General features: G+C 41.3%; 1 protein-coding gene across 5 annotated transcripts in view; it reads left to right on the top strand.

Moving 5' to 3' along the window:
• The first annotated feature begins 261 nt into the window (after positions 1-261).
• LOC120955143 (hemicentin-1-like) overlaps positions 262-26,608 on the top strand; it is a 155,236-nt gene continuing 128,889 nt past the window's right edge. The window contains exons 1-2 of one of the 5 annotated variants that reach the window (XM_040375681.2): positions 262-533; positions 2,115-3,286. In XM_040375681.2, the coding sequence (XP_040231615.2) occupies positions 3,250-3,286 (37 nt within the window). In that variant the 5' untranslated portion in view covers positions 262-533; positions 2,115-3,249. The remainder of the gene's footprint in view (positions 534-2,114; positions 3,287-26,608) is intronic. The other 4 variants (XM_040375686.2, XM_040375685.2, XM_040375684.2 and 1 more) reach the window with 4 other exon arrangements.

The raw sequence follows: 26,608 nt of genomic DNA, 5'->3' as shown, positions 1-26,608 counted from the left end.
TAATGTAACTTTAATTTAATAACAAAAAAATACATTAAAATTAACGTCATTCTTAAATATCACGGTATTTATTGAATATCAACTGATTTATGTTGTAGAGAGCTGCAACTCACCAAAACCTGTGCATAACTCAGCCGACCATAGAACTGCCGAGCATAATCGAGAGCATAACTTCTCTCCATTTCAATGTTTTCGCTCTTGGCTCTCTCGGCAAACACGGTTCGACACCGCGCTTCGCACGTCGTATGTTTTCGCTCGCGCGTTCAGTTTGTTTTTGGCGTTCGTTCGTTGCTGCAAGAGGACTGGTGCGTTCGTTCGAAGCCCAGCATAAAAACGTGAGATCACCGCACGTCTTTAACGGCCAGTGTGCGTACGTAAATACAGCCTCACCTGGAGCAATCTTCGATACACCCACTCGGGGGAGGACAAAAAAGGGGGCGATATTTTAGGAATTAAATGCAACATTAAGTGCGTAGGTGATACGTTTACAGTGAAATCATGAATTTGTGCTTTTTCGTATAAAAGAAGTGTCCGTAAGTTATATCCAGCATTGGGTTGTGCGCTGTGTGCAAGCGAAAATGGTTCAATTCAAACAAATGCTAACTCGTGCCTATCTGTGATTGTGTTCGCTGTGTGGCTAATAAAATGGCAAAACATCAGAACCATCATGTGAATTCGTTCGTTTGTTAAAAACGTGTTCTTTTTGTATAAAAGACGAGAGAGCATGCTTTATTCCCCGTGCTACACTTGCCGTGACGTGACCAGACAAAACCTCCGAAAATGTAATGCCCTCGAAGAAACCGGACGACTATCATCCGGTGGCAGGCATGAAAACCGAGAAGGACCTAAGTATGATTGATGGGAAAACTTCCGGAAAAACGGCACACTTTGTTGCACGGGATTGCTCATTGTTTTCTCGAGTACTGAGATGCAGCATTGCTTTGAAGCCGAACTGTCATCTGAAGTGTTTGAACTCGGTGTGCTGCAGTAGTGTATGTGTGTGTATGTCTGTGTTTTTTTGTTTTGTGAAGCTTGTCGTACCTTCGTATTCTCCGGCATCTGCGTATAATCAGATGTACGTGGTTTTGTGCAGAATGTGTTTTTGTGTGTAGTGTTTTTTTTTTCAACGGTCTTAGTATTTCCGAGTCCGCTTTTCACAAGGCAAACATTGTGATTGTTTATGTGTTTCAAGAATCGGTTTGCAAGTGATCTGTTGCAGTTCTACCCTATCATAGTGGTTGTAACGAATGTTGATTATTTTGGGTTGCATCAGGAACCTGATAATTGTGAAAGGAAATGTATTTCGGCACTCCAATAGTTTAATTTTTTCTCTTCTGAAAATACCTATTATTGCAAGGACCAATAATCAAACATTGTTCCATATGAAGTTCTTTTCATCAACATAAAACGATACTCCATGGCCTCTCCCCCAAGATTATCCTCAAATAATCTCAACCAAACGGATGGCAAAGTGATTAATTCTGCCATAAGTGTATGAAAACAAATGAGCGAAAACAAACAGAATTAACACACACACACACAACCGTTCGGTGCTGCAATGCATGCAAGTCGAGAAGCGATAATTATGTTGATTACACAAAAATTGAACTCGTGCTCCGGAAAATCTGCACGCTTGCTGCATTTCAACGAGCAAACCGATGCACGTATACATGTGGTGGAAAAACACACTGCATTTTACGGTGTGCGGTGAATGGTCGCAGGGTGTGGAGTAAAGGTGGTCTGTGGCCGGAACACCACGGCGACTAGTCGACCGAGTGACAAAAGCGTTCGGAAACAGGGAGTGTACAATGATTGCACCATCATCGGTGGAAACTGTGTGCTGGATCGAGAGAGCAGCATAGAGAGAGAAAGAGAGAGTGAAAGCGAGTTAAGCAATAGTGCGAGGAGATCGGAAGACGTCACAGTTACGAACGTGTTCCATGTCCCGGTGACGGCCGGCTCACTTGCCGTTTGTGTATGTGTGTGTGTGTTTATCGAAGGCTTACACCTGATGAATTAATAATGATGTTTTAATTAACAATATTGTGAATTATTTTCCCTCTTATAATGTTATTTATATTTTTCCCCCTTATGTCTCTTTTCACGTGGTGCAGTCTGTGCAAAATTTATGCATGATTGGATTTAGCCACCGTTTACGGGTGTTCTCTCTCGCGAGTGATCCGTGCGTGATAAAGCATTCAGTGGTTTGCAAGTGGTTGAAAAGGTGCGGAAAATAGTGCGCGAGTTCTAATACAAAAATGACGTCACAGCGATTCCGGATTCGGTGCATAATAGTTCGCCTACAGTAAATTTGCTGCAAAGCGACCATTCGATATACGAAAACCATCCATAGCCAAAGTTAGTGGCGTGCGGTCATCATCGTGTCGCATTCGTCGATATCAGCATTGGGCGGCCATATCATATCGGCGTGTATGCCGGCGGGTTAAATTAATGAGGCAGGTGTTACTAGCTCAGATTGGTGCTGCTCGTGCTCTGAATCAATTGGTTCGATGAGATAGTGTGTGAAAAAAGCATTGCCAAAAGCATCGTTAATTGCGAGTGTGCGTGGAAAACCGTGGAAATAGTAAAAATACACAAAAGTACAACAGATAGTTGGGGGAAAAAGTCGGTGTGAAATTCGTTGTGCACATTCTTGCGCTTGTGCTTCGTTTTGTTTTCCACCTTGCTGCCGGTGAAATAAATGCCGAAATGTTGATTATTGAATCATTGTGTCACATAAATAATTATCCATGAAAAATCGATCGTGTACCGTGCCGGCTATTTGTGTATTGTATCGAGGTGCATACGATCAGGGTCGTGTTTCCTCTAGAGCGGTGTCTGTTTGCAGCAGCAAAGAATAAACCGGAATTATTTTACTCACCTGGTGAATACACGTGGCTCGGTGGCAGTGCATGCAGACACGGAGGCAGCGGCAGTGTGCAGCACCTTTCGGCGATACCGCGATGATGGTGTGTTGATGCTTTTTTATGTGTGGCATCAACCATTTTCGAACCAATTATCGCGGGCAAATTTAAAAAATTGATCAACTCTTTCCTCCGCTTGCCCTTCATTTCCCGCCGTGGCCGAGGAGTCCCTTGGCCAACAGGACATAAGGGAGTGAAGGTGGGATTGGGGAAAAACGTAAAATAAATACATTAAAAAAACCATCGAGCGCAATCAGCAAGGGAAACGCCAGCAGCATACGCATTGTGATACGTCGATGCAAGGTGTGGATAATCGGAAACAACAATGAACTGCTTCCGCAGAAACTTGGTCACTATACAAGGTGAGTACAGTTTACTTATTTCTGTAACAAAGCGAGTTAAAGCGCAATGGGTAAAAGGAACTGAACTGTGTATGTTTTTACTCTATTGGAACACACTGGGATAAAAAAATGTTCATTTGGGCGTATTGCGATAAGCAATACTACATTTTTGTTAAGAAACAAAAACGATAAAAATTTGGCGCGATTACTGTTCAAATGATTTATGTTACAATATTCGTGAATCATTTTCCATTTACAGGGTGGGTTATAACATCAATTAATACAAAATTATACACATTCGCTCCACAGCATAACAACTTGCTGCAGGCGTACATACACTGATCGATGCTGAATGGAGATTACAGCTTCATTCGATCCAATTAAAAGTGCATCCAATTATGTCGTCATTTTTCCACTATGCTTTGCACCATTTCTTCACTAACGTATCGTGCTTGTGAATTTTGGCTACTGAATCGGAACGAGGAAAACCAACCTTTGCCAGAATGGGAGGCGATGAAATTGGCGTGTCCTGGGAAAAGGGGCAGCGATGGTGATTATCGATCATTAATTGATATTGCAGCAGCAAAACTGTCATAAGCAAGATGAAAAATTAAAACTCCTACCATCATCCTCGTCGTTTGATTTATTTTTTAAATGTCCTTACCAACTTCGATAACTCCTTTCCTACGACACAGTCATTAACGGCTATTTACTTTAAACCATAAAAAAACAACCGCACTGCTTATTTCACCTCCCACGTGTTCCTGGAGGAGGCGTTTTTCAACGGCTGGTGGGCAGAAGAAGGATATTTGCCCTAGTTTCTGTTCCAGTTGCTCCAATCGCGTTCTTTAGCGCTTCAATGCGTTTTGCAAACGGTTTAGCATGGCAATCGCTAATTGAAATTAAAATGAACATTATAATGACCGTCGCTAATGGGCTTCCACAGATTTGTGTGGCGCGAAACTCGTTAACTGTTCGCTGGAGGTTCATTCCATATGGCTTCTGAGATTCTAATTTCTGGTCTATTTGCACCAATACAACAGATGGGAGTGGCTTAAATTATCATTAATTGCGTCAAGGTATGTTAACAATATGGACTGTATAAATGTATGTTCCAAGTTTTATTAATTAATACATATTAATGCGTTAAGAATACGTTGCTTTAGATAGAAGGCTTTAACTTTAATAATTCTCAATAGGTTGAAAAATTGCATCTTTGCACTTGTCAATATTGCTATAAGTGCTAAATATATCTTGAATTGATCATCATCATCATCATCATTAATACATTTACCCGATCAATACACATCGTAATTACAACTTCTATAAGTTTCAATGCTGAAAAAGGCATTGGTTTTAATATCAATATTAAAATAAGGCAAAAAATCAATTACTAAAATATGCCCTTTTTTATGATGGAAAACACCGATCATCTTGCACATGATTGATAAAACTGGGACCTTATATACATTAATTGCCGTTTGAATTTTAAAAAGGAGGGTTAATTGATTTTTTTGTCAATCTTTTTCCATCAACTACGTGCCCTTTAGATCACGAACACAAGGGACAAAGTTGAATCCGGAGGGTTTACCGGAGGAAAAACAAAAAGGCATCCAAGTTTGAAGTATCTTTGGGACAGCGACGGGTTCTTTTTGGCGTCTCTCTCACGGTGGCAATAAAAATGATTTATTGAATTTCCTTTCTGACCTGCAAAACTTTGGTCTACTACCCGATGGCCGATGAGCCAAACATGGTTACGGCTTGCGCTGGATATTTTCGAAAAACTTGAAACCGCTCGGGCGTTTCCTTTCTTCCGTGAGGTGAGCTTCCACACCACGGCAAATGCGAATGACCTCTCATGCAATCTTACATCTCGAAGAGCATGACCCGGAATAGCTGAGATTTGAACGGAACTGTGGTACCGAATGGTGCGCAAAGTTTTTGGGTCAAAACAAATGAACGAAAGCAAAGAGTTTTTATACTCTCCTAAGAGTAATCAGCCGGTGCACACATCCATAGACATTGATTACGACAAGGAATTGAGGTTTATAAGGATATGATAAAATTTCAAAGCAATCCTTTATACGAAATAATTCCACATTAAAGTGGAATCCAAACATCAATACCTTATTTTGTCGAATCGGGTTTGTGCACTTCGGTACTGATAAGGTAATATTTAATACAAAGACATGCTCAATGATTTACCTTTTGCACAGGCATATTATTCCGTTATTCGTTTAAAGACCATAAAGATTGCATTCTGTATTCGAAGGATTTATTGTTCCATCCTAATGGCAACCGCACTGTGCGCCACTACTGCGTAGGTTGTCCCTCTTGATGGCTTTCTTATTCGCTCTTATATCTTCATCAGGCTCCAAGGCTCTTCGTGAGGCAGGTTTCTGCAATAAATTTACTTTTGACTCACTTTATTAGTTTATCGAACCCTGCTTTCCGCCGAAATTCACTGACTTGATCCTGACTTGGCGGGGAAGGATTATTCAACATCATGTTAAGGATGAAAAAAGAAAAAAAAAAACCGCCGTGGGCTTGGACCGCCGCAGACCATCAACAGCATTCGGTACTGCTCGTCAGTGCACGTTCATCTGTAGCAAACCAGACTGGTTCTTATACCAGCAAAGGTTAAGCTTTTGGTCGAGACCCACATGCGCGTGTCCTTTGGGAAGACGCACTTCTTGGGCGGACCGATTATCTCCCATTTTCTCTCCATTGAACACTTCGCTTGATTAAAGCTCGACCGTATCAATATCAATTTCAGTTAGTCGGATAAATTTGTACCTTCTCGGTGTGGAGAACAGTGGTAGCAAGTATGTGTTTGTTTGAAATAAAACAGGATAACGAGGAGCCGGCGGGAAGGGCAGCGGGCGAGAAAAGGATCACCCTCCGGTGAGTTGCTTGACACCGATGCGGATGGACAGCTTGGCTTTTCGCTCGCAAAAGGAAGGTGACCAATTTGCGATAAGGATTTACAGCTAGTTGATTGGTATTCCTGCTGCGTCGCCGAGAGACTACGGACTACGGGCTTAGGTGTAATTGGAATTAATACGAGCGGCTTGCGGAACCGCCGATCCAACGAGCCCGCCGGTACGCCGAGCAAAGAAGAAAAAGATACGTTCATGTAGGAACGGGTGAGTGTTGTTAGACAACATCGCTCCCTCTCGATCCCATCGATGTAAATGATGCAGTCGATACCGCGTTAAATCAACAGGAACTTTTCTCATCACTTGTTTCCGAGAAAATCTACCCATAAGACCCTGTTGCAGGAAAGCACTCTTCCAATTTCGCACGCAGCTGCGACGAGACTTCCGGCGAATGCTAAAGTTAAGTCTCCATAGCATTGAGCTTTATTTTTGGATCGTTTCTTGTTGTGCGTGTGCCTTACATTTTGTGTTTCAAAATAATCTTGGGCGCTTGTATTAACTAGATAAAGTAACAAAAAACGTTTGTTTCAGCCTAAAGCTCAAGCAAAAGTGGACATTTAAACACTTCTGATATAGCGCTATTACGGCCTGTGAGCATATTGTTCGAATCTCTCGGGGAAAATGTTCTGTGAATCATTTTTGCACAACAAAAGGAGTTATCGCCATGACGTCATGAAGCATCGAGCATACTTTGCGCCTATAAGGAAAGTAAACAAAAGCGTGCCAAAAGCCTCATTCCAACGGACGACAGATTGCGCAACAAGCCCGTCGATTGCTTCCGAAATTTGCATAAGCTTGTCTGCCTTCCGGTTAGCCATTTTTGTCCCACCAGTTCTACGCACCCCGGGGTATAGAGGGATGTATTGGCGTCGTTGGGGACGAAAAAAGGAGGTGACGGATTCGTCGGATGCTTTTACCTTGTTTCTGATATCCTGAGCTGTGTGTTAAGAGCTCGTTTGACTTTGTTTTTGCCTCTAAAACCGAGCCGTCTTGTTTTTTGCGCGTGAAGTAGTTGTGAGCGTCATTTTCCTGCTGGAAGCTCTGTGGAACATTTTTTGCAACCATCACTAAGCTTTTGCTGCCTAGGTCTATGAAACTTTGCTTGCATCGTACAAAACCGTCCTTTGCCACCAGCACAATACATCCTATTGATCGTTGCCGTCAAGCCAGTCGACTTGGCAGCGACTAGATGACCGATAATTTCGCCATGTCCGTGTGTGCTTCAAGTGTGCTGTTGTTCAATGTTGAAGCAAACGATCGCCTAGAACGTGTTCGTTGAGTCCTTGCAGTTAAAACAAAAAAGAAACTGACCAAACAAACAAACAAACACATACACGTAAAATACGCCGCTACGCCATTTGGCAATCGTTTGCATACTTTTTTCCCCTAAAGATCTTATCAAATTCCACTGGGAGAAACGCATATCAGCTTTGACATTCTTCCCGGAATCGTGTCGAGATTGAAGTGCAAGTCGTATTCACCTCGTCGAAAGAGCCTTTGTGTGATCTGGCCCATGCAGGCGCTTCCGTTCGACTAATGGGGTGTGGTTTTTTCCTCGGCCCTTCATTTTGTGTGTGCCTAGTAAGCAAAAACGGAAGCAAATGTGCCGTCGTTTCATCTTTGCACGTCAGCATGGCCGCACGTAGATAGCGTTAATATCTCGTTCTAACAGGAACAACGGGAAGCCGCTTCACCTGTGCTATCCCAGCTGTAGCAACACTCTGTAATCCTCTACGAAGGGTGAGGAGGTTGTGATGAATTTTCCCCGAAGCGTGAACCACCTTTTTCCACCATGCTCGACTTGATGGCCGTCGAGGGTTGGGTGTATCGGACACTAAAAGGTGTACATGCATGACAATCGGCTCCAATCACGCACAAACACATACAAATTATTCCAGGTAGCTAGATATGAGAACAGCGGCACAAACCATGCCCAACGATGGGGTCGATTTTTCTCAACCGCCCAACGGGCCTTGCTGCCATCGGTCAAGGCAATATCTTCTGGCCAGGCACTTCACATCCTGGGAGACGGCGGGCTCTGTGTGCGTTTACGCGTACACATGGCTTCAGTCGGCGATACGTGTACGGGTTGATTTGGGTTGGTTTGGGTTATGGGTGAAGTTCTGATAACCACTTCACAAGGAAAATCCCAGGACCGATGTCGATTAAGCATTTTCTCCGGTTGATTGGAGGTTCGATGAATGTTTGCCGGATCAATTGGTGCATGATTGATTTTCCCTGTTCCCGAGATCTTTGAGAAAAGCGTGCGAGCAGTGAAGTGTGACTGGACTGCACAGAAGAGCCTTGGAGGACAATGGGTACGCTGTACAAAACCCGTACAGTACAGTAAGTTTAGTACATTAAGCTTATTAGAAGGGTCAAAATATATTACGAAATCATATTTTTGTTCAAGTGTGCAATTTTTATAAACTATCCCATGCAATTCATGTAAGCCTGTTCTATTTCTAATAATAAAATATTTATATTTCAATAAATACAGTAGGTGACCGCTAACTGGATGTGTTTTATTGGAGTTTTTTTTACTGGAAGTTCGCTAACTGGAGTGATTCTCAGTTAAAAAAACACATAAATGTCAAAACATGAAACATCCGGGAGAGAAGTGCATTTTTCTCACAAATTAAACCTCTCACCTACGTACATACGATAAGCAATATGTAATCTAATCGACGACAACACAAAACAACATACTTACTAAATGTCTGTAAAAAAATTTAAAGATTAAATATTGTTATATTTTTTTAAACAATTCATGTCAATAGTAGAAGAACGATGTCATTAGTAGAAAAAACACACATTCTAACATGCAAATGGTAAATCAATGTATAACAAGAGTAAATTAAACTCAAAAATATCGTGCACTATACTGCTACACCTCAAGCACGTACTACTATCGATGTTGAGCCACTACATGTACGGATAAAACGAGCAATTTTAACCGGTTTTCAATGGGTAATACATCGTGATCTAATTTCATAAAGCGCCTCAAGGAAAGGAACTCGTTTTCTCGCCGAGTAAAGCAAACGTACAACAACCACAACAACAAAAAAACGCAATACCCCTCGCGGTCAAATCGGCCGTCGAAGACGCTATTGCAATAGTGCCAACCACATTCAATCGGAGTCAATTGGATTGAACGTGGAGTAATTCTTGGCCCCGCTCGTAGCGAACCCCACTGCAAGCCTATTCGCTGGCGAAGTGTTTCAGACAACTTCCGCTCTGTGGCAAACCGATGTCCCGTTACCACTTCGTCCGGAGTTTGGTGCGACAAATGGTGCGCCTGCAGGGTGGGACGGCCTCGTGGCTACTCGTTTTTCCGCTCTTTGCAGCGTTCTGTGTTGGTTGTAATGGTCGAATGTGTTTTGTTGTCGGTGTTGTGATTATATAAAATGCAATGTCACAACAGGGCATTGATGTGGTTTCTTTCTGCTGAGGGCGGCGGATTTTCTTTTATTTCCGTACCATGCCAATTTTCACAGTCATAGGACGTTTCTGCACCGTAAAGAGTAATTGGTTGAAAATTGTAGCATTTGGAAGAGAAATAGTTTCAAATGGTAAAGATTTGTATAGATATAACTGAATGCTTATTTACTTCAGCTGCTGACAGTAAAACATTTAAAAAAGCTTTGTTTCACCTCAAGTTTTTCACAAAAGCTTACCTGTCTGTAAAAGTAGAATGAAATAATACAGGTCCCTTAAGCACGTTTCTTAGGGTTTATTTTTTTGTTTATATTTCAAAGCCAAAGGATGTTAACTTTGCCGAAAACACTTCAAATTCAAGAGATTTTTTCATTTGGATGACTAATCTTTAAAATAATTGTAATATCTATCGATCGATAGAAGATGGTCATGGTGATTGTGTTTGCAAAGCATAGCCAGTATCGTTGCTATTCTTTTCCTGCGGTTAGTGGTTTCGTGGTAAGGACTAATTTTGGAGGATTTGGAGGATTCTACCTCATAGTTCCGTGTTGGTTATAAAACACAACTAATGTATGCGTGTTAATGTGCAGTTGGAAAAGGCGTTTTGGCATTTATTTTATGTAAATAGTGAGAAATTATGTCTTATAAGTATTAATATGTTTATCAAAAGCCTCGTCTGAATAATTCAAGAACTCATTGTTCAAATCATAATTCACAAAATATTCACTTCTTCTTATATATTGCTCTAAGATATTTGACTGGCTGTTACTAACAGCACAATTTTCATCAATAGGTTTGTAGCCTTATTCTAATTTAAATGTATGTTTACTAGCCTTAACAATACCAAACATATAGAAACTACAATGAAAACAATATTTTTCCTAAATACAGCAATACTTTGATTTCAAATTCTCGTCTCGTTTTGACGCAACTAGATTCCGCACATTAAGATCCATTAAGTAGATTGTCTGCGTAGGGTTTCATTATGTGCGACGAATGGTCTGCTAAAGAATGGTAGTTTAATAGCGATTATTAATATTACAACACTCCGGATTCAATGAACCGGAGTTCCTTCACAAGAACAAGTAAAGTCACATAGTTTCCTGAAATCGAGTAGAACGAAATTGAAGTTGAATAGAAGTTCAAATTGAACTAAACAATTGTATTTTAATCACATTTTCAGAGAATAAAATCACTTTACTTTTTGTTTGTGAAGTTTATACTACATCAGCATTTGATATTGATTTTAACAGCATGAGATGCTTCAACTGGCTAAAACGGATTTACCTTATCTTTGACTGGGCTTAGTATTTGTTTATTCTTGCCTTCCATATTCCGTGCAAAAAATTGAAAAGGAGCTTCTCAACTGTATCCAATTGGTTTGCTACATTTCCCCTTTTTGCACCTCAAGTTGGAGCTTGCGAATCTAGAGCAGCTTCTCAAATCCTTCATCAGATCATACAGTGAAAAAAAAATAACACGAAAACTGAGTAAAACACGCCACCCTAACACTAATATACACTCAACAGAAACTCAGAGTCACTGGGGCTGAAAATAAAGGAGCAGCCCTTTGAGCTTTTCACGTTCGAAATGGCGTAAAGAAGTAGGGGATGTAGACATTCGAAAAGAAGCAGCGGACACGGATACACGAATCTTTCATTTTGGTGCCAGTCCTGTGAACCGTTCGCAACGTTGTGTTTCGTTTTCCTTTTTATTTATTCCCGTACGATACCTTCAAATGAAGGGTTCCTGTAGAGTGAACTCTCCGGCTGAAACTAAGTGAAAACAGCTGGAAAGAAAGAAAAACCTTCTCTAAACACTCTAGTTCATCGTTGGGGCTCGCTTTAAAAGTGCTCACGTAGGTAGGATGAATTTTTAAAATTTAATTTTATACAACCTATTACGTTCATCGATCTCTAGTTTCAACTTGGGCATTTGCTCGTCGTTTAAAGTTGTAGCGTACAAGTATGTTGAACTGGCTGATGCATAAGCTTTCTTCATTACATGTGTTGAATTATTCGCTAGAAAAGGTATAATTGAGCAAAGTAGATTAATGCTCTGAGCTTGTCTTGATAACATGAAGTAAAGGGTTTGTTTTTATTCTGAGAAAACTATACGCAAATATAAATTTGAGTTCTTATCAGTGTCCTTTATCCTGTGACTACCGGAGCAAATATTTGTATGGCTTTCTTTTAAAATTAGAAGGTTATGAAAATGTCATTAATTTAAGCAATACGGCAAAGCCGTCCTTCCTGAGTAAAAACAACCATTTACGTTAAATCTTCTATAATTTTTACTCGATGATACACAAAAATTCATAAGCTGTGTATGCTTAAAATGCTCCGCAACAACATGTTGCTAGTAGCATCACACCTAATGCTTCACGCACCACCCTTATGTTGTGCCTGGCGTGTCCAAAGAAAAGCGCAAAAAGTTTTAAATTCCAGCAATGATTGCGCTAATGGATCAAAATAAATTATGCAAATTGTTATATATTTTACGATATGCGAATTTGTTCACGCTGTTGTGCCACGGCCGTACCTTGTTGAGATTCATTGTTTTACTTTCTCTCCACGGCGTACGAAAACACCACCAAAGAGATTGTTCTCAAGGGCTCGATTGTTCCTCACTGCCCGACAGCCATTAATGCTCGGTAGAGCCGAACCGGTGGAAGAAAAAAATCTTTCATCATCAGTCAAGGATGCCTACTGTACCCGATCAAGCCTACACTGCACGAGGCGGAAGATTGCAAAAGCCGGTGCCAGCAGGAGAGGTTTGCAAACAATAAGATTTATAATTAATTTCTTTGCCAAAGAACAAAGCACTGTCAAAAAAAAAAAAAAAAAAAAAAAACAGCAGCAGCATAATCCGCGAAGCAAAGGGGCCTAATAAAAATCTTATAAATTTTAATAAATGTTGAAGAATTTTCCGATCAACTTTTGGCGCTTTCAGATTTTCCACCGTTTGCTTCCGCACACGCTTTCAGCACAGGAAGCACGGAACAGGAGCAGAAAGTGAGAAAGAGCCGCAGGTTTTTAAGTTGAGCCGCAAAGGTCATCCCTTCGGCATGGGCTGATGTTTTATTAGCATGGGTAACTTTTTCGGCAAATTGTGTGTTTCGCTTTCTTTTGCGCCTGATTCTGGTCATCCGTTCGTTAATTATTTCATCACGAAATTTTTGATTTATGAGATTCCCACCATCATTAGTTTTGCTTTGAAAACTTTGCTCTACCAATTGCCCGTCAGTGTTTGTGAAGTTGTTTGTGCATCTTACGGCAACGGTTTTGATTTGTCCCGGCTGACAAGTTAATCGTGAGCAGCAGCTTTAAAATGGCAAAATGATTATCCATTCAAAATAGCTCAAATGGTTCGAGCTAGAATGATACAACGTTGTACGCCAGAGGATGAATTTCAGAGGAAGAAACACATGGTAAACACCTGGAAAAACATTTTGTCCTTTTGGGATTCCCATTGCGAATGTTCATAAATTAATTGACAATCATGGCTGTCATCTGTTAAGCTGAGTTAAAATCCTTTTTGGTTTAATATAAGTCGTTTGTTAAGCTAGTGAAGTTGTTCAGCTAAAAGCTTACATTAAATGTAGCTTATCGTAAACAACTTAAAAAAATTAACTCTACACTAATTTATAATGAATTGTGTAAGCATGAATAGCTGCTAATTTCTTGTTTAACGACTGCGTCTGGTTTCATCCCACTCAAGTGCTTTTACCGCGAAACAACTTTCCTTTTGTTGAGGTGTACCGGGTATACACGCTCCGGAACGTACTGGTTTACATTCTTTCAGTTAATATGATTCCAACGGTTAATGTTTCTAGAACGATGCGCCTGTTGGCTTTCTGACGTTAACATGATTCTACGACAGCGAAACCGTAAACTTTACCTTTGATAACAAATTACTGGCGCGCAAGGAATGGTGCCGCCGCTGCGCCTAAAACATTTTGATGTAGGTATCGGGGGCAATGCATTGCTTCGCACTTTCTCCGTGCAAATGATGATAATGACGATGGTGGTGGTGATGACGATTGGAGGCCACAACGTTGGAAATAGTACACAGAAGAAAAACTCCAAAATCAAAGCTCTTACATTTTTCACCACAGCTATAAAGTCGCATGCCTAAGGCGGAAACATGATAACCCCCACCCCGGAATAAAGGTGGAAACATGATAACGGGAGAAAATCGCACAGCTTCACTCTTCTTTTCATTACATTATCGCGACCCCTCTCGCTACACAAAGTGTTGAGCTAAAATAGCAATATCTAGTGAATTAACAGCAAAGCCCCTACCATTGAGAAAAAACAAACAACCCTACATTGTTTTGAATAACACTTAGCCGGTGAGATTACGAGCATGATTGTTGAAATAAAAAAAACAACAAAAAAACTTTCAAAAATCAATATAATACTTTTGATGGGCTGTTACAACTAATAAGCAATTTCAGTTCAATGTGTTGCTTGTATTTTGTAATAACAAAACAATCACTTCAGTTATTTACTGAGCAAATCATATGCATGCATAAAAACCGAGTGACTTGGTTTATAACGAAACCATCTGCAGGATAAGTTTTATTTCTGCGGCAGGGCAGGTACGGTACGGAGATGCCATACAGCACAAATGCGCTCGAAAGCGTGCTCAAGCAATCGTGTTGCGGGATTTGATGGAGCGGAGATGCGCCACAAAAAGGAAGTCGCATATGGTACTGTTTTGTGAATTTTTCCGGCACGCAACAATGAATGGTTTGGGTAGCGAAGAGCACCATTCCCAAGCCTTATTTTGCCTAAGGGCGTAGCTCATTCGGTAGACTATGAGACATATGCTGGTAAAGAAAACAGAATAATACCACAGCACCGTACGAAAAGATGGATAGTTAGAGTCTTTTTAGTAGTATTGGTTAGTACGCCTATGATAAACGCAAGTGGTACTCGTAACCATGCTTATGAGACAGTGGTGGAGAATGTCGAACCGGATGGAAACAGATGGGAAAATTTAGCTCCGGAAAAAGTACTGAAACTACCAAACGTCATTACACAGGAATGATGAACCTGTGAGGAACCAAACTTGTTATGTATAATGCTTACATTTTTAATAATTAAAAAACTGTTATTACTGTTTTTCGTACACTTTCCATCCAGTAACCTTCTGCATTATGTTTCTGGTTAACTATTCCTTAAAATAAATAAAAATTTGCTATATTTTTAGACAACGTCTTTTTCTAAACTTCCATCCACCAACATTTGTCGAACTGTTGGCTGCTGTCTTTTACTTTCGTGAATAAATCTGGCACACCCAGTCTCTTTCTACAAATTCCGAGTCTTTCTGGAGAGTTTCCGAGTTTTGCTGGGGATTTCGCTAGCAACGCAGACAATCGACACTCTCGAGGGATTCTTTAAAGTCTTATTATTATGTATTACGACCATTATCCTGACTCCATCCGGGTTTCGCACACATGTGCGCATCATGTGTGCATAGAATTTCGTCTAAGTGCTCGTTGCACAGCGGGGGGAGAGGCGCGTTCACGTTGCGAGTGGCTTCTTGGAGCGAGCTTAAAAGTTGTAGCAACGAAAAGGAAAGATACGGGTTGGTACGACGATTCGTATCTTCCCGGTACACCGTAGGCAGCACTAGCAACCTAACCTTATGGTAAGCCGGACTGAAATGCGCTTTTGGGTGTATGTGTGTGTGTGTATTTACGTATGAATGTGTTTCATATCTCATGCAAAGTCCATTACATTGATGGACGGAATTTTGCTCGTTAAAATGACGAAGGTATTAAATTTTCCGTTATTTGATTTTTCTTATACAAGGATCAATTAGCAGAGATTTGCATTTGATATTTACATGGGATTTGCGATGAATGAATCCGTCATTTGTTTCTTATACATATGATTCAAGCCTTTGTGAAATATGTTGGAAAGCATTTTTTGCAAAAAATAAGGTGACGCATTTATAATTTCTAACGCATTTGCAATTCTGCGATTATCTCTAACATTTCTGTGATAGGTACCTTAACAAAAGCAGTCCCCTATTCTACAAACAATCAAAACAAACAAAACAGTATGGTACCAAAAGTTTATTAGCTTCGTTCGCAGCGAAAGACAAACTTTGTCGAGTACTATTAGGCATGATTAAATTAGTTCCCGTTGCTTGAATTAATGTTTACATATGTTAACAACGTGTACTGTACCGGATGCTAAGATATATTTCTTTTCCCCATTTTCATCATCCTTTTGCTCGCCACTTTTCCGTACGCTCGACGATTTACCCTGGCAGAGAACGATGGAGAGAGATGCTACATTGACCCAAATTACTATGAATCGGCAAATGCACCATGGTCAAGTTACAACCGGGAACTAGACATCAAAGTTCAGTCCGGTTTCAACAGCTCGGTTGACTGCTTCCCGGATGCGTGATCAAGGGCAAAGCGCTGCTGGAGAGAAACCTCGGCCACGATAACGGCTGTTGCCAGTGGCCGCTGGTAACACATATGCACCCCGCATGTGGACGCATCCATGCAGCGGCAGCGTGCGACAACGGCAAGCAGTGCCGGGCGTGAAATGATACATTTTCAATGCAAATTATGTGCGTCGTACATAATTACCGCCTGACATACACCATCTATCCGGCTAGGCGTCTTACTGCAGCTAGCGTATGGTGCCGGTCTGACTCTTCAGTCCTGATGCACTGGCCGGACGGGCGACTGCAATAAATCTTCCAGATTGAATGCAGTCGTAATTGACATTCTATAGGCGAGCGTATTATCTCGCATCATATAACAATCATAACAGTATTTGCATCCGAGTGCACTGTTGGGATTGCCGGCGTTCCAGAGAGCCGTAGCTCCCGCTCCCGCCGATTCCCGTTGATTGTATCCCGCCCGTTCGTTCGTCCCGGTCGTGGTGGTGTTCGTTGGTTAGAGTTGAGCGCACATTCAAATCGTGCATTCATCGCTCCGTGCACCGTCCGTGCGTTCCCGGGCTGGTGTGTGTGTGTGTGTTCCAGTCGGACTCGGGAATCCTGCATCGAGGCGCACTGCAACAGCGTGTGGGATTTCGAATAAATATGCAATAACAGTTGTTATATCCAGGCGCAACCGGAGCGCAAGATGGATGTCTCCTAAGGTGATTAATGAATGGAATATTTCAAAGTAAAATGATGAACTGAATGCTGCACCCTTGTAGGTGAAATGTTTCCTGGCACCGGCAATAGGAAGTGGTTCCAATTAGATCGTATGTTTGTCGGGGTGGGATTTATATTGCAGGAAATGTGCGGTGCTTGCGGTAAAGAAGGCGTACCACACCATTAGCTTATTGTTTTTTTTTTAGTGAAGCTTTATCTGTGCAAAGTTATAAGTTATATATGTTCAATGTTGAGGTTTAAAATCTAATCGTATTTAAATTAAGTTGCAAAAAATACACGTTGAACCACTTGATTTAATTCGATAGCACCCACATACATTTACGATAGCATTGTTTATGCGATTTTCTGAAGCGCATTGCTTAAAATAAGTGAAAACAAACAAACCAATTTCCAAGATCCAACCTACGAATCCGGCAAAGCAATGGTAGTAACATTAATATGCTGTTTCGATTGTCTTGAATTTGATCCGGCCCTGTTTGTACAATACATGCAATCCGTTTTTCTTCGAATGGTTACGTTTATGGTTTAGTGATACTGTTCAAACATAACACGCCGACTGATACGCAAATCAATTAGGGCGACAATAAATAAATGTGATATGTTTTGATGTTTCGAGCGAGTGGCGTGAACTTTATCCCACACACCAATTCTGCTCGCCTCTCAGAATTACGCTCGCATGCTCGAAACTAGATACCTATTTTGTTGTTCATGAAACAAGTTTTTGACGAATTTGTCGAAACAATCAGCATTCCATCCGTCCCACTTTTGTGTCAACAAATCTACTGGCGGGCGGCAGCCATCAGGTGTGGGCTCTGCTGATGGGACAAAAGTCTCCTCCGCTCGTTTGCTGCTGTGCGCGGTGAGCAAAGTGTTGTGAATTTGACGACAAATTTGAAACACGAGATTTGCCGGTACGTTTTCGGTTACGCGCACTGTACGCACGCCGAAAAGTTGCACCATTTGTACACAGGCGAGCAGCGACGGTGGAGTGTAGGTGGTTGTAGCAAACTTTCACCCCAGCATCGAGCGAAACAAAAAAAAAAAACATAAAAACGAGCAGGACGTACAGGAGAAGGACGTCGTGTCGTAGTCGTGTCGTAGTAACGATGGCGAAAGCTATCACAAGGAACAAACTACTGCAGTAACATAAATACCAAATCGTGCTCATTAATAAGGAATGAACATTTATGCCACACCGGATGGTGTCCTGTGAAGTTTCCCAGCGGGGACCGCTGGACCAGGTTCTAAAAACCTAGTCAACCTTTATCTTTTTCGTCGGCACTGAAGTGGTGGCCCCCATTGTTCGTTGTGACGAGTACTCGGTTGCTCATGTTCAGCGCACTGTGAACGTCAAGCACATGGGACAACTCGCTACCGTACCTGCTGCGTACTGCGATTGCTCTGAAGGCACGCAAACGGTGCTACGCAAACGACTACTCGATTAGCCGTTGAATATGCTGAACTGCGGTAGCTATAGTAAAATCTAACGACGAATGCGCCGCAATTCTTGGTTGAGTTGCATTGTGCGTTAAATTGATCGTTGATTTTCCGAATCACCATCGTTCCCCCGTCGTTTCGGCAATCTGACAATGGTTTAATAAAATAAAGTCGTTCACGGTGTGACTAAGTACTCTGCGCCCTCGATACACCTTTGCGGATGGGCTGAATTGAAGAAGCTGAATGATTCATAGCCACAGACGTTGCAGAACCTGGCCCAATTTCCGTACGCATTTCGTCAACGACGACGGGGATAGTAAATTACATTTTCATGAGTCTAGCAGAAGAAATATGTTTTATGACACATGTTACCCGTTCAATGAATAATAAAACGGACGACTCTCGTTTATTGCTTCCTGGCTTCCGGGCTTCCAGCTTCTGCAGGACAATTTGTGGCACGTTCGAGACATTCACATGCGTCGGTCAGCGGACGTGCGAATAATGCGGTTTCTTTTCGATTCATTCGGCACCTCCGTGGGAGCTTCCTTATTGTCTGCCGTTTATCCTAAACGTGTGATATTTTCGAGCTATTTTAGTCTCGTTTTAGTTTGAGGGTAAAAAGCTGTTATCACAATTCTTTACGCTAAAAGTGGCCTCCGTTATCTATGAAATGAAAATATAATTATAGTTTTCTTTAAAAACACAATCAACGACGCGGCTGTTGACATGTAATTAAACCTGTCGCGGGGATTGTCCGCAAAATAATTGATCCTACGTTATGTTATTACCGCTACGCTAGCTGAATATGAATTTCAATAACGGCCCGTCAATTAAGGAACCAAAATATTGTCCCATTTCATTACCCCAAGACTCCCGCGGGGAGACAAGATCACTCACCTCTTCATCGCAACAAACAGAGAATGGAGTAAATCGGATTGACGGCGTTAGCGAAATGGTCTTTTTCAACCACCAGTGACAATTATATGCTCCGTTAGGTGCTCTGCCTAAAAATGCCATCAACCGACCCCGCATCTGGCAACAACGCTGGTGCGCGAACAGCGTCACGGTGAAAGCAAAGCCGGGGTTGGATTAAATTTCATCCTTTCATCCTTCCACGATTTAAATAATCATTCTCTTGTCGGGCGTTGAGCGTTATCCTTCGGTATCCTTTTCATTTCCCGGCGTCACAGCCGTCGGGACGACAGCCGATGGAAGACTGTCATAATTCCGTGAGGTGCCACCAGCACGACAACTGTATTTACGCTTTGTCCATTAAATCCTAGGGTAATCTTGCTACCGAAGCCTACGAAAGCCCTTTCTTGTAGCGAACAAGAAAAGGGTTCAGTCGAAAGGAAAACGGCGAGCATGTTAAAGAGAACTGGCAAGGTAGTGGAGGATTTTTCATTTCGTTGAAAATTCCACCCGTTCGTATATATGGTCGTTTAATAGAAAATGAAGGTTTAAGCTGCTATTTGTGAACTGTTTCAAGCAGAGCTAATTTACGAGTGTATTGGCATGGTATAACATTAAAGCATCGATGTAGAAACACGATCGAGTTATTTCTATTAAATCATGTGAGATATTTTTAAAAAATGCCACTAAATTCAATCTTCTGCTCGCCGAAAAATGATAATTTAGTAAAAATTAACAATATGCATCATTCCGCAGACTGTGTGGTGCAAAGTTTTAACAAATGTTTAAATGTCGTTTCAAGGAACAAATGAATTACTTTTTCTGTAAATAAGTTATTTACATACTGTCGTTCATCCGCAGAGTAAAAGAGTTATAACAATGTTGAACGTTGACAACGACACAATACAGTATATTCAGGGTCGTGTGTGGAATTTCATCCTATCCTTACTTGTATTCGTTATTCCCTACTATCGCACAACATCGGTCCGCATTACTCCGCTACATAAGCTCTGTGTTTTATGTCATGGCGTAAGGTGGAAATGCTGCACGAGCAAATTCCGCAAAACAATCCCAAGCATGTCCACTGTCCTTGTCCGAGGTGGTGTAGGTGATAAAGGAAACATTGATTCCGCATTCGTTTATGAGCCTTCGTAACCATTTTGGTGTAATCGGAAATAGAGCCAAAGCACCGGTGATGGGATTCCCGTACCCATTTACGCTTTGTTGTGCTAAGTGGGATTTCCATGTAAGGATGCTGAATTACCGTTCTGACCGTCGTCGTGAGACAATAGTGATGGGTGTTTTCAGAATGCTTCAATCAGCTATTTATTGCTCGATGACCTGAGATTTACAACAATGTCGATGGCTATCGATGGCTAAGTGACGTTCACGCTCGTAAGATCGATCCTCACAAACCTCAGCAATTTTCCACCCACTCACGATATTGAGACAATGCTAACCACAAACTTTACTCAGCTCGATAGCACTTTACCCTTCGCCGCCATAGGCAGGGCACCGGAACGACCTTAATCTATAATAAGCTTCCTCTTTCGCCGGGTGCCGTCTATTGCGTAGGTAAATCAGCCGCACTTTATCACTGCGTTACGGTTATCCGAATGTGTGGAGAGTGTCGGGCGAGAGAGTTTGTGGAACGAGGATTTTCTTCCCGAGTGCGTCACATGAAAGCGCCGGTTTCGGTCTTACCGGTTGATGAAACGCGCTCGAACGCCGAAGCCGAGAACGATCCCTAATTTCTTAGAAGAAGGCGCGGCACAAGATGCTGTCGATGGACTAATTTTAGGGATGCGCCAATAAAGAGCGAATAAGCTGCTCGTAGTAGGGATTTACTGCCGGTGGAATCGGGACGGTTTGGGAAGAGGAAATACACATCTCTTGAATGAGAGGTAAAATATGCAAACCCCAAAAAAACCGCACACGTTGCCAAACGTGATGGGAGGCTTTCGTTGGTCTGCTTTATTTCACTGTTTTCCGTTTCCCCCAGCCCACCCTTCTGTTCAAGTTTGTGTAAAGCTTTGTTGCGGTTGGCCTTGCCTGCCACCATAAAACCAAGCCACTTTGGTAGGGACCACGCAGTGAAACACGATGGAAAATAAACAAGTCACAACACAACACCTCGAAAGACAGACAGAGAGAGAGAGTGAGAAAGAGTTAGCTCCTTCAGCGTTTTGGACAAATGCATCCTGCTGGCGTGCCGAGACCGGCCAGCTCGTCGATAAACGATGAACACATAAAAGCTTTCGGGCAAAAGTTTTAATGCACTTTCAAACCATCCAACACCGCCGAGGACGTACAAGATTGGTGTTGTTTCTGTGTGGCATGCAGTTGCACCCTCTAGCATTGGGGCGTCCGACCGCTTGAAATGAAGATGTTGTTATCGCGCGTCTCGCTAGCGCACGCGTTTCTTTAACGTTTTCTTCACAACGTCTCCCAGCCGGAGGGTTTCTCCCCCTTTTCTGTTGCCAACAGCGACCGGTTTGATCTTGTTGAATGGAAGGTGTATTCTTTTCCTTGTTCCTATTTTCGTTCTTTCAACTCACTTTTCGGCCAACTCGTTTCATAAACACCTCTAGCGGTGGACCTCCTACATTTCGAACGATGAAAACGATTGTAATGTTTAAGACCAGCGGAGCAAGATGTCACAAGAAACAGACGCTTTTGTAGACCACACACGCACCGGGTCTATCAAATGGGTGGACCTTCGATAACACAAAAGATGTTTAATCATAACTCCTATCAAGCTCCCCCGATAGAGCCAGCGTTTTATAAAAAGGCATATCGACACCAAACGATATAACGAAAGAAATTAAAATGCTTACTAGACGTACTATTTAACGTTGATTTAAATGTTAGTAAATGCGCTTAATATAACAACAGCGAAGCTTTTAAATAAATGTATGCAGAACGTTACTTCCGGTACAACATTTGAAAACGCCACGCTTTTCCGTTTGTTTTATTACTTCATTGAAATTGTTGTTCTGCTTTGTACGTAATTCAACCCACCCTGCGAAAGGCGAAACCAGCAGACACCTGGCCTGATCGATATGTGGTTCAATCGATGCGTGGTTTCGGCGTGGTGTTGTTACAGGATGATACTGTGCTATCCATCCGCGACCACAAAAACCGCACACACAAAAATTTGACACCACTTCGACGCTTGGATATTATGTCGGGTGAGGGTGATGTGTTGTTTTTCCTTTACCAACGCCGAAACAATGCTGTTTTTTTCAGCCATGATGGTTGGAACGTGTCCCATGATGTAGCTACTACAAAACAAATTAGATTTCCAGCGCACTTGAAGTGATATGTGGAACGATCAGGTGTACGGGAAAGTTATATCAAAGCCATTTTTATTGAAAATGACGATATTTTTTTCTGCAATAAATTGTGTCTCACGTACACACGGGTCGGTTCGCAGATTCATAAAATGTATTAGCATATAATATTTGAAACATAAAAAAATATATATATAAAGCATAGACCTACTCACTTTAGTATCAACCCAAGAAAGGTTCACATTGTTTCATTGTACTAGTAACCACCATTTCACACACCCATTCTGGTTCTGGTATAGAACGTATGAAATAGCTACAACCTACTTTGGCTACGTAATCTCGAATGCAAAGAGGTGATTATGTTGCCACTTGCAGGTTTTCCTGGGACGAAAATACCATGGTAGTTTGCATTTTTTGAGGCTTCAATGAAATTTCCCCCAAATTACTGGTTGCTGGTGGAAAAGGAACGTAAAAGTACTAGTTAGACGGTTCATTTGCCAGTAGACCTCAACATGGTGTTACTCCCTGGAGGTTCACCTAATAATTGATATCGGTCAACTAAATTTCCTGGAACTGGCATTGTTTCAACACATTTTTCATACACCATTTTGACCTTTTAAATTGTCACTTTCAATTCAAATAACATTTAATGAACTTTAAAGCTTAAATTGAAGGTAGCCCATTATACATATCACAATTCTTTTACTTGGAAGCCATCCAGTTCCAAATAAAGCACACGTTGTGTACCACTTCAACGTATTTGATTTAACGAACGAATATTTTTACAAGTCCCGTTTGTCTGAAAGGTGCGTTTGCTAAACCGATGTGTGTGGCGAAACGTGTCTGGTGAGATTGCGCCAACCATACGAGCAAACAGCAAACGATAATCATTGATTAGCCGTGCAAGTGAACTGAACTATTTTTCACACACTCCAGCACATCCACCACATTGCTCAAGTAGTATCTGCTCTAGATCAATCACCGAAACACATCTTTGAAGCACAGCCTCCGGAGCTATACATTCGCTCCACACAGGCTCACACTAGACGAATTCGATCGGGCTCACGTTTTTTCTCATGTTTGCACTTCTGCTGAAGAATAGTGTGGTACATCTCATTTTACGCTGATTTTGGACGGATTTTAGAAGAATCGGAACAGCACCGCTATTGCGCAATGCCGGGCATGGGATCGATGTTAGTTTAGTTTTTTGTTTGTTCTATGCTCTAACTAAGGTTCAACGGCTTTTACGTTGCGTGAATAATGTATGAAATGTATGTTTTGTTGTCTAACTTGTTTTCTTATACTTGTATGTACTTTCAGGTAAGCTACACTAACTACGATTATAATCTAGCGATGGAAGCGATGGTGAGTGCACGCTTTTGAAACATGAGTTTACTGTACATATAAATACATACATAAGTTTTTACATATATATTTAAAAAAAATCAAGCTCTTAATCGCACAAATGAATAATGCACTCGGTGGACAGTTGTTTGTCCAACAAGATTCAACCATAGAAAATTCTAGCTAAACTTCTAATTTCAAGTTGTGTTTTTGAGTTTACTCTATAGCCTATAATAGTTTCGCAAAGCAAATCATAAATTCCCCCTACAACGTATGCATATTATAAAGCATCTACCAAAATGTGATTTTGATGTACAATATTTAGGCACCATTTATTATTATTAAACTGAACCAAACGGCTCGACCACTTTCAACCAGCAGTCGTCTAAATGGAAATCTTATTACCTGCGCCTCTTCGTTCGGTTTGTATCGAACTTTGATCATGTTTCAAATAGGATGCTCAACTTGACCGCCCATGCCCTTTTGGACGGATCTTCTGAGCAAGCACAGCAATGACCATTTCTCTTCACTTTCGGCTTTCGAACGCAACACGTCTATGTGGGATCCAAAGTGTTGTTCCCTTTGCTGGGCATCGGATTATTTACGATGAAAGACATCCTATAAATTTGATTTCCTTTTTCGATAAATTTTCTATCAATATTTTATCACACGTTCGTAGTATTAGCGCTGTGTTTGGTACAAAAAGTAAGGTTTTTTCCTCTCTAGAAACGGATATTGAAAGACAGTCCTAGCTAGATCTAGGAGAGAATAAAAAACAAAATTGTAAATGATGATGGCAAGAAACCCCAATAATTGACGAGCGGGTACCCTTTTGTCCTTAATGTTGCTATTTGAAGTTTGAGGCACGTGCTCTTAAAAGGTGTTTGATACATTAACTTAATTTGAGGATCGTTCGGAAGTGTTAGGATGCATGAATGCAACGATCATTGCGGGTGATTTATCCTAATTTAAGGATGTCTAAAACATAGAAACGTTGTTCTAGTCGACAAAATACTTTTCATTAACTACCTTTTGATTTCCACGAGCTACATGACAACGAATGTGGCAAAGTTTGCAGGTGGTCTTTCAACCATCAGCGTTAGTGTCTCCACTGGTAAACAATGCTTGATCGATTAATTAACAGCCACCGCGTCTCGCGGACCGGAGGCTCGCTAGACGCGAATGCTAACGCTTTGTTTGATTTGCTCAGACAATGAAGCATCGCATATATATCCAGCCAACGGGTTGGTGTGGTGAGAATGCCCTCATAAACACAGCAGGAAATGATTAAGCACCAGGAAGCATAAGATTTTATCCTTAAAGTTTGACGCTGGCGTACATGTTATACGATAGTCAGCATTGCTTCTACTGTTACAGCATCGATGCTAAGCGATCGAAAACAGAAATCAATAGGCGATGTATGAGAAATATACAAGCAATGGGCACATCTTGATGGGAACACACACTCCACTGTGTTTCAATTTCAGCAATGGATTCTATGTAACGTGGACACACTTTATCCGGTTGAGGAAATCATGGCTGGTATATCCCGTCCATCTCTATCAATTTTAATTAATTCTCTTTAATTCACATCATTTTCTAGCACTGCTTGCCCTCTTTCACTTTTGCCTAGCCCGTGTTGCCTTTAAAGTGTTGCAAGCGAGCTTCGACGACTGTTTTACAGCTGAAAGCGTTGTAATAAACTTTTATTTCCAATCGATAATTTCTCTTTTCAGTTTTATGATTTCATGTTCTCTTCGTTTCCACCATTCTGCTTCTTTGCTCACCACTACGCGCTAGAAGAAATGTCGCAAAAGGTTCTCGTACGGTAGAGGTACGAGATGTGTTCTCCACTCTGGTTGTAATGACTGCTGCAGGCAGCATGGTCCGCTTCCCTTTCAGCCATACCCAATGGATAGTGTCACCGGCAGAGATTGATGAGATAATGAGACTGCCCCGGACATGTTCGTAATTTGAATGAGCGTTTGATATCCAGCGGGTCCAGTCGGTGATCCCGCTGGGTTCCCGGGTGCTTGTCAGTGGCACTGCCAGAGACCACAAAGATGTAGTAGTTAATTAATTTGCCTTCAGCGTTCCTGCTGGTGGTCTTGTCTCAATTGCCAAGATTATCGAGTGTTCGATTACATTGATTTCCTTCGACGAATGGTGAATAACAGCCCCCCGTTCAAGCTGTGCGTGAGACTTTGAAACGAGTTAAATTTGAATAAACGCTAACAACTTCAGTTCAAGAACGTCTTTTTAAAGTCAAAATACAGTTTTCTAAAACATGAATAATTTATCCGATGAATAAAATAACATTTTGCAATCATATTTTTTTATTTCAACTTAAATCTACCTGACATTAACCCGTTTTAAATATGTATTAAAATACATTTAAGCTACTGTATTTTTACCTCAAAACAACAAAAACAGTATGTTCATATAAGTTGTTAAACATCGTTTTGTTTGTGATTTACAGTGTTGCTGTTTGCTTCATTCTTTATGATCAGCCGATGTTGAAAGAGCTTTGCTAAAGTTGATAACAGTCGACTGATGGAAAAAAGCTCACAACTTCCCTCGCAAGTCGCACTTTGCCTGCATTTCATTGAATAGGAAAATGTTTACCTTTGAACAGGAAATTGTCTGACGTCATCCTATTACGTAAAATTTAATTTTCGTTTTTCTATCTCGTTACCATTCAAAGGGAATGGAAAACTTTAGTAAAAAGCTGTTGTTTGTCTTTGGTCAGCAGCCAGCTCTGCTAAACTACTTTCAAAATGGTTTGAGTGACAATGTTACGTTTTCGTGTGGGTGTAACTGGGTAC

The sequence above is a fragment of the Anopheles coluzzii genome, chromosome 3, assembly GCF_943734685.1.
Source record: "Anopheles coluzzii chromosome 3, AcolN3, whole genome shotgun sequence".
NCBI lineage: Eukaryota > Metazoa > Arthropoda > Insecta > Diptera > Culicidae > Anopheles > Anopheles coluzzii.
The sequence above is the reverse complement of the archived record's forward strand: the minus strand, read 5'-3'. Positions and strand labels throughout refer to the sequence as shown.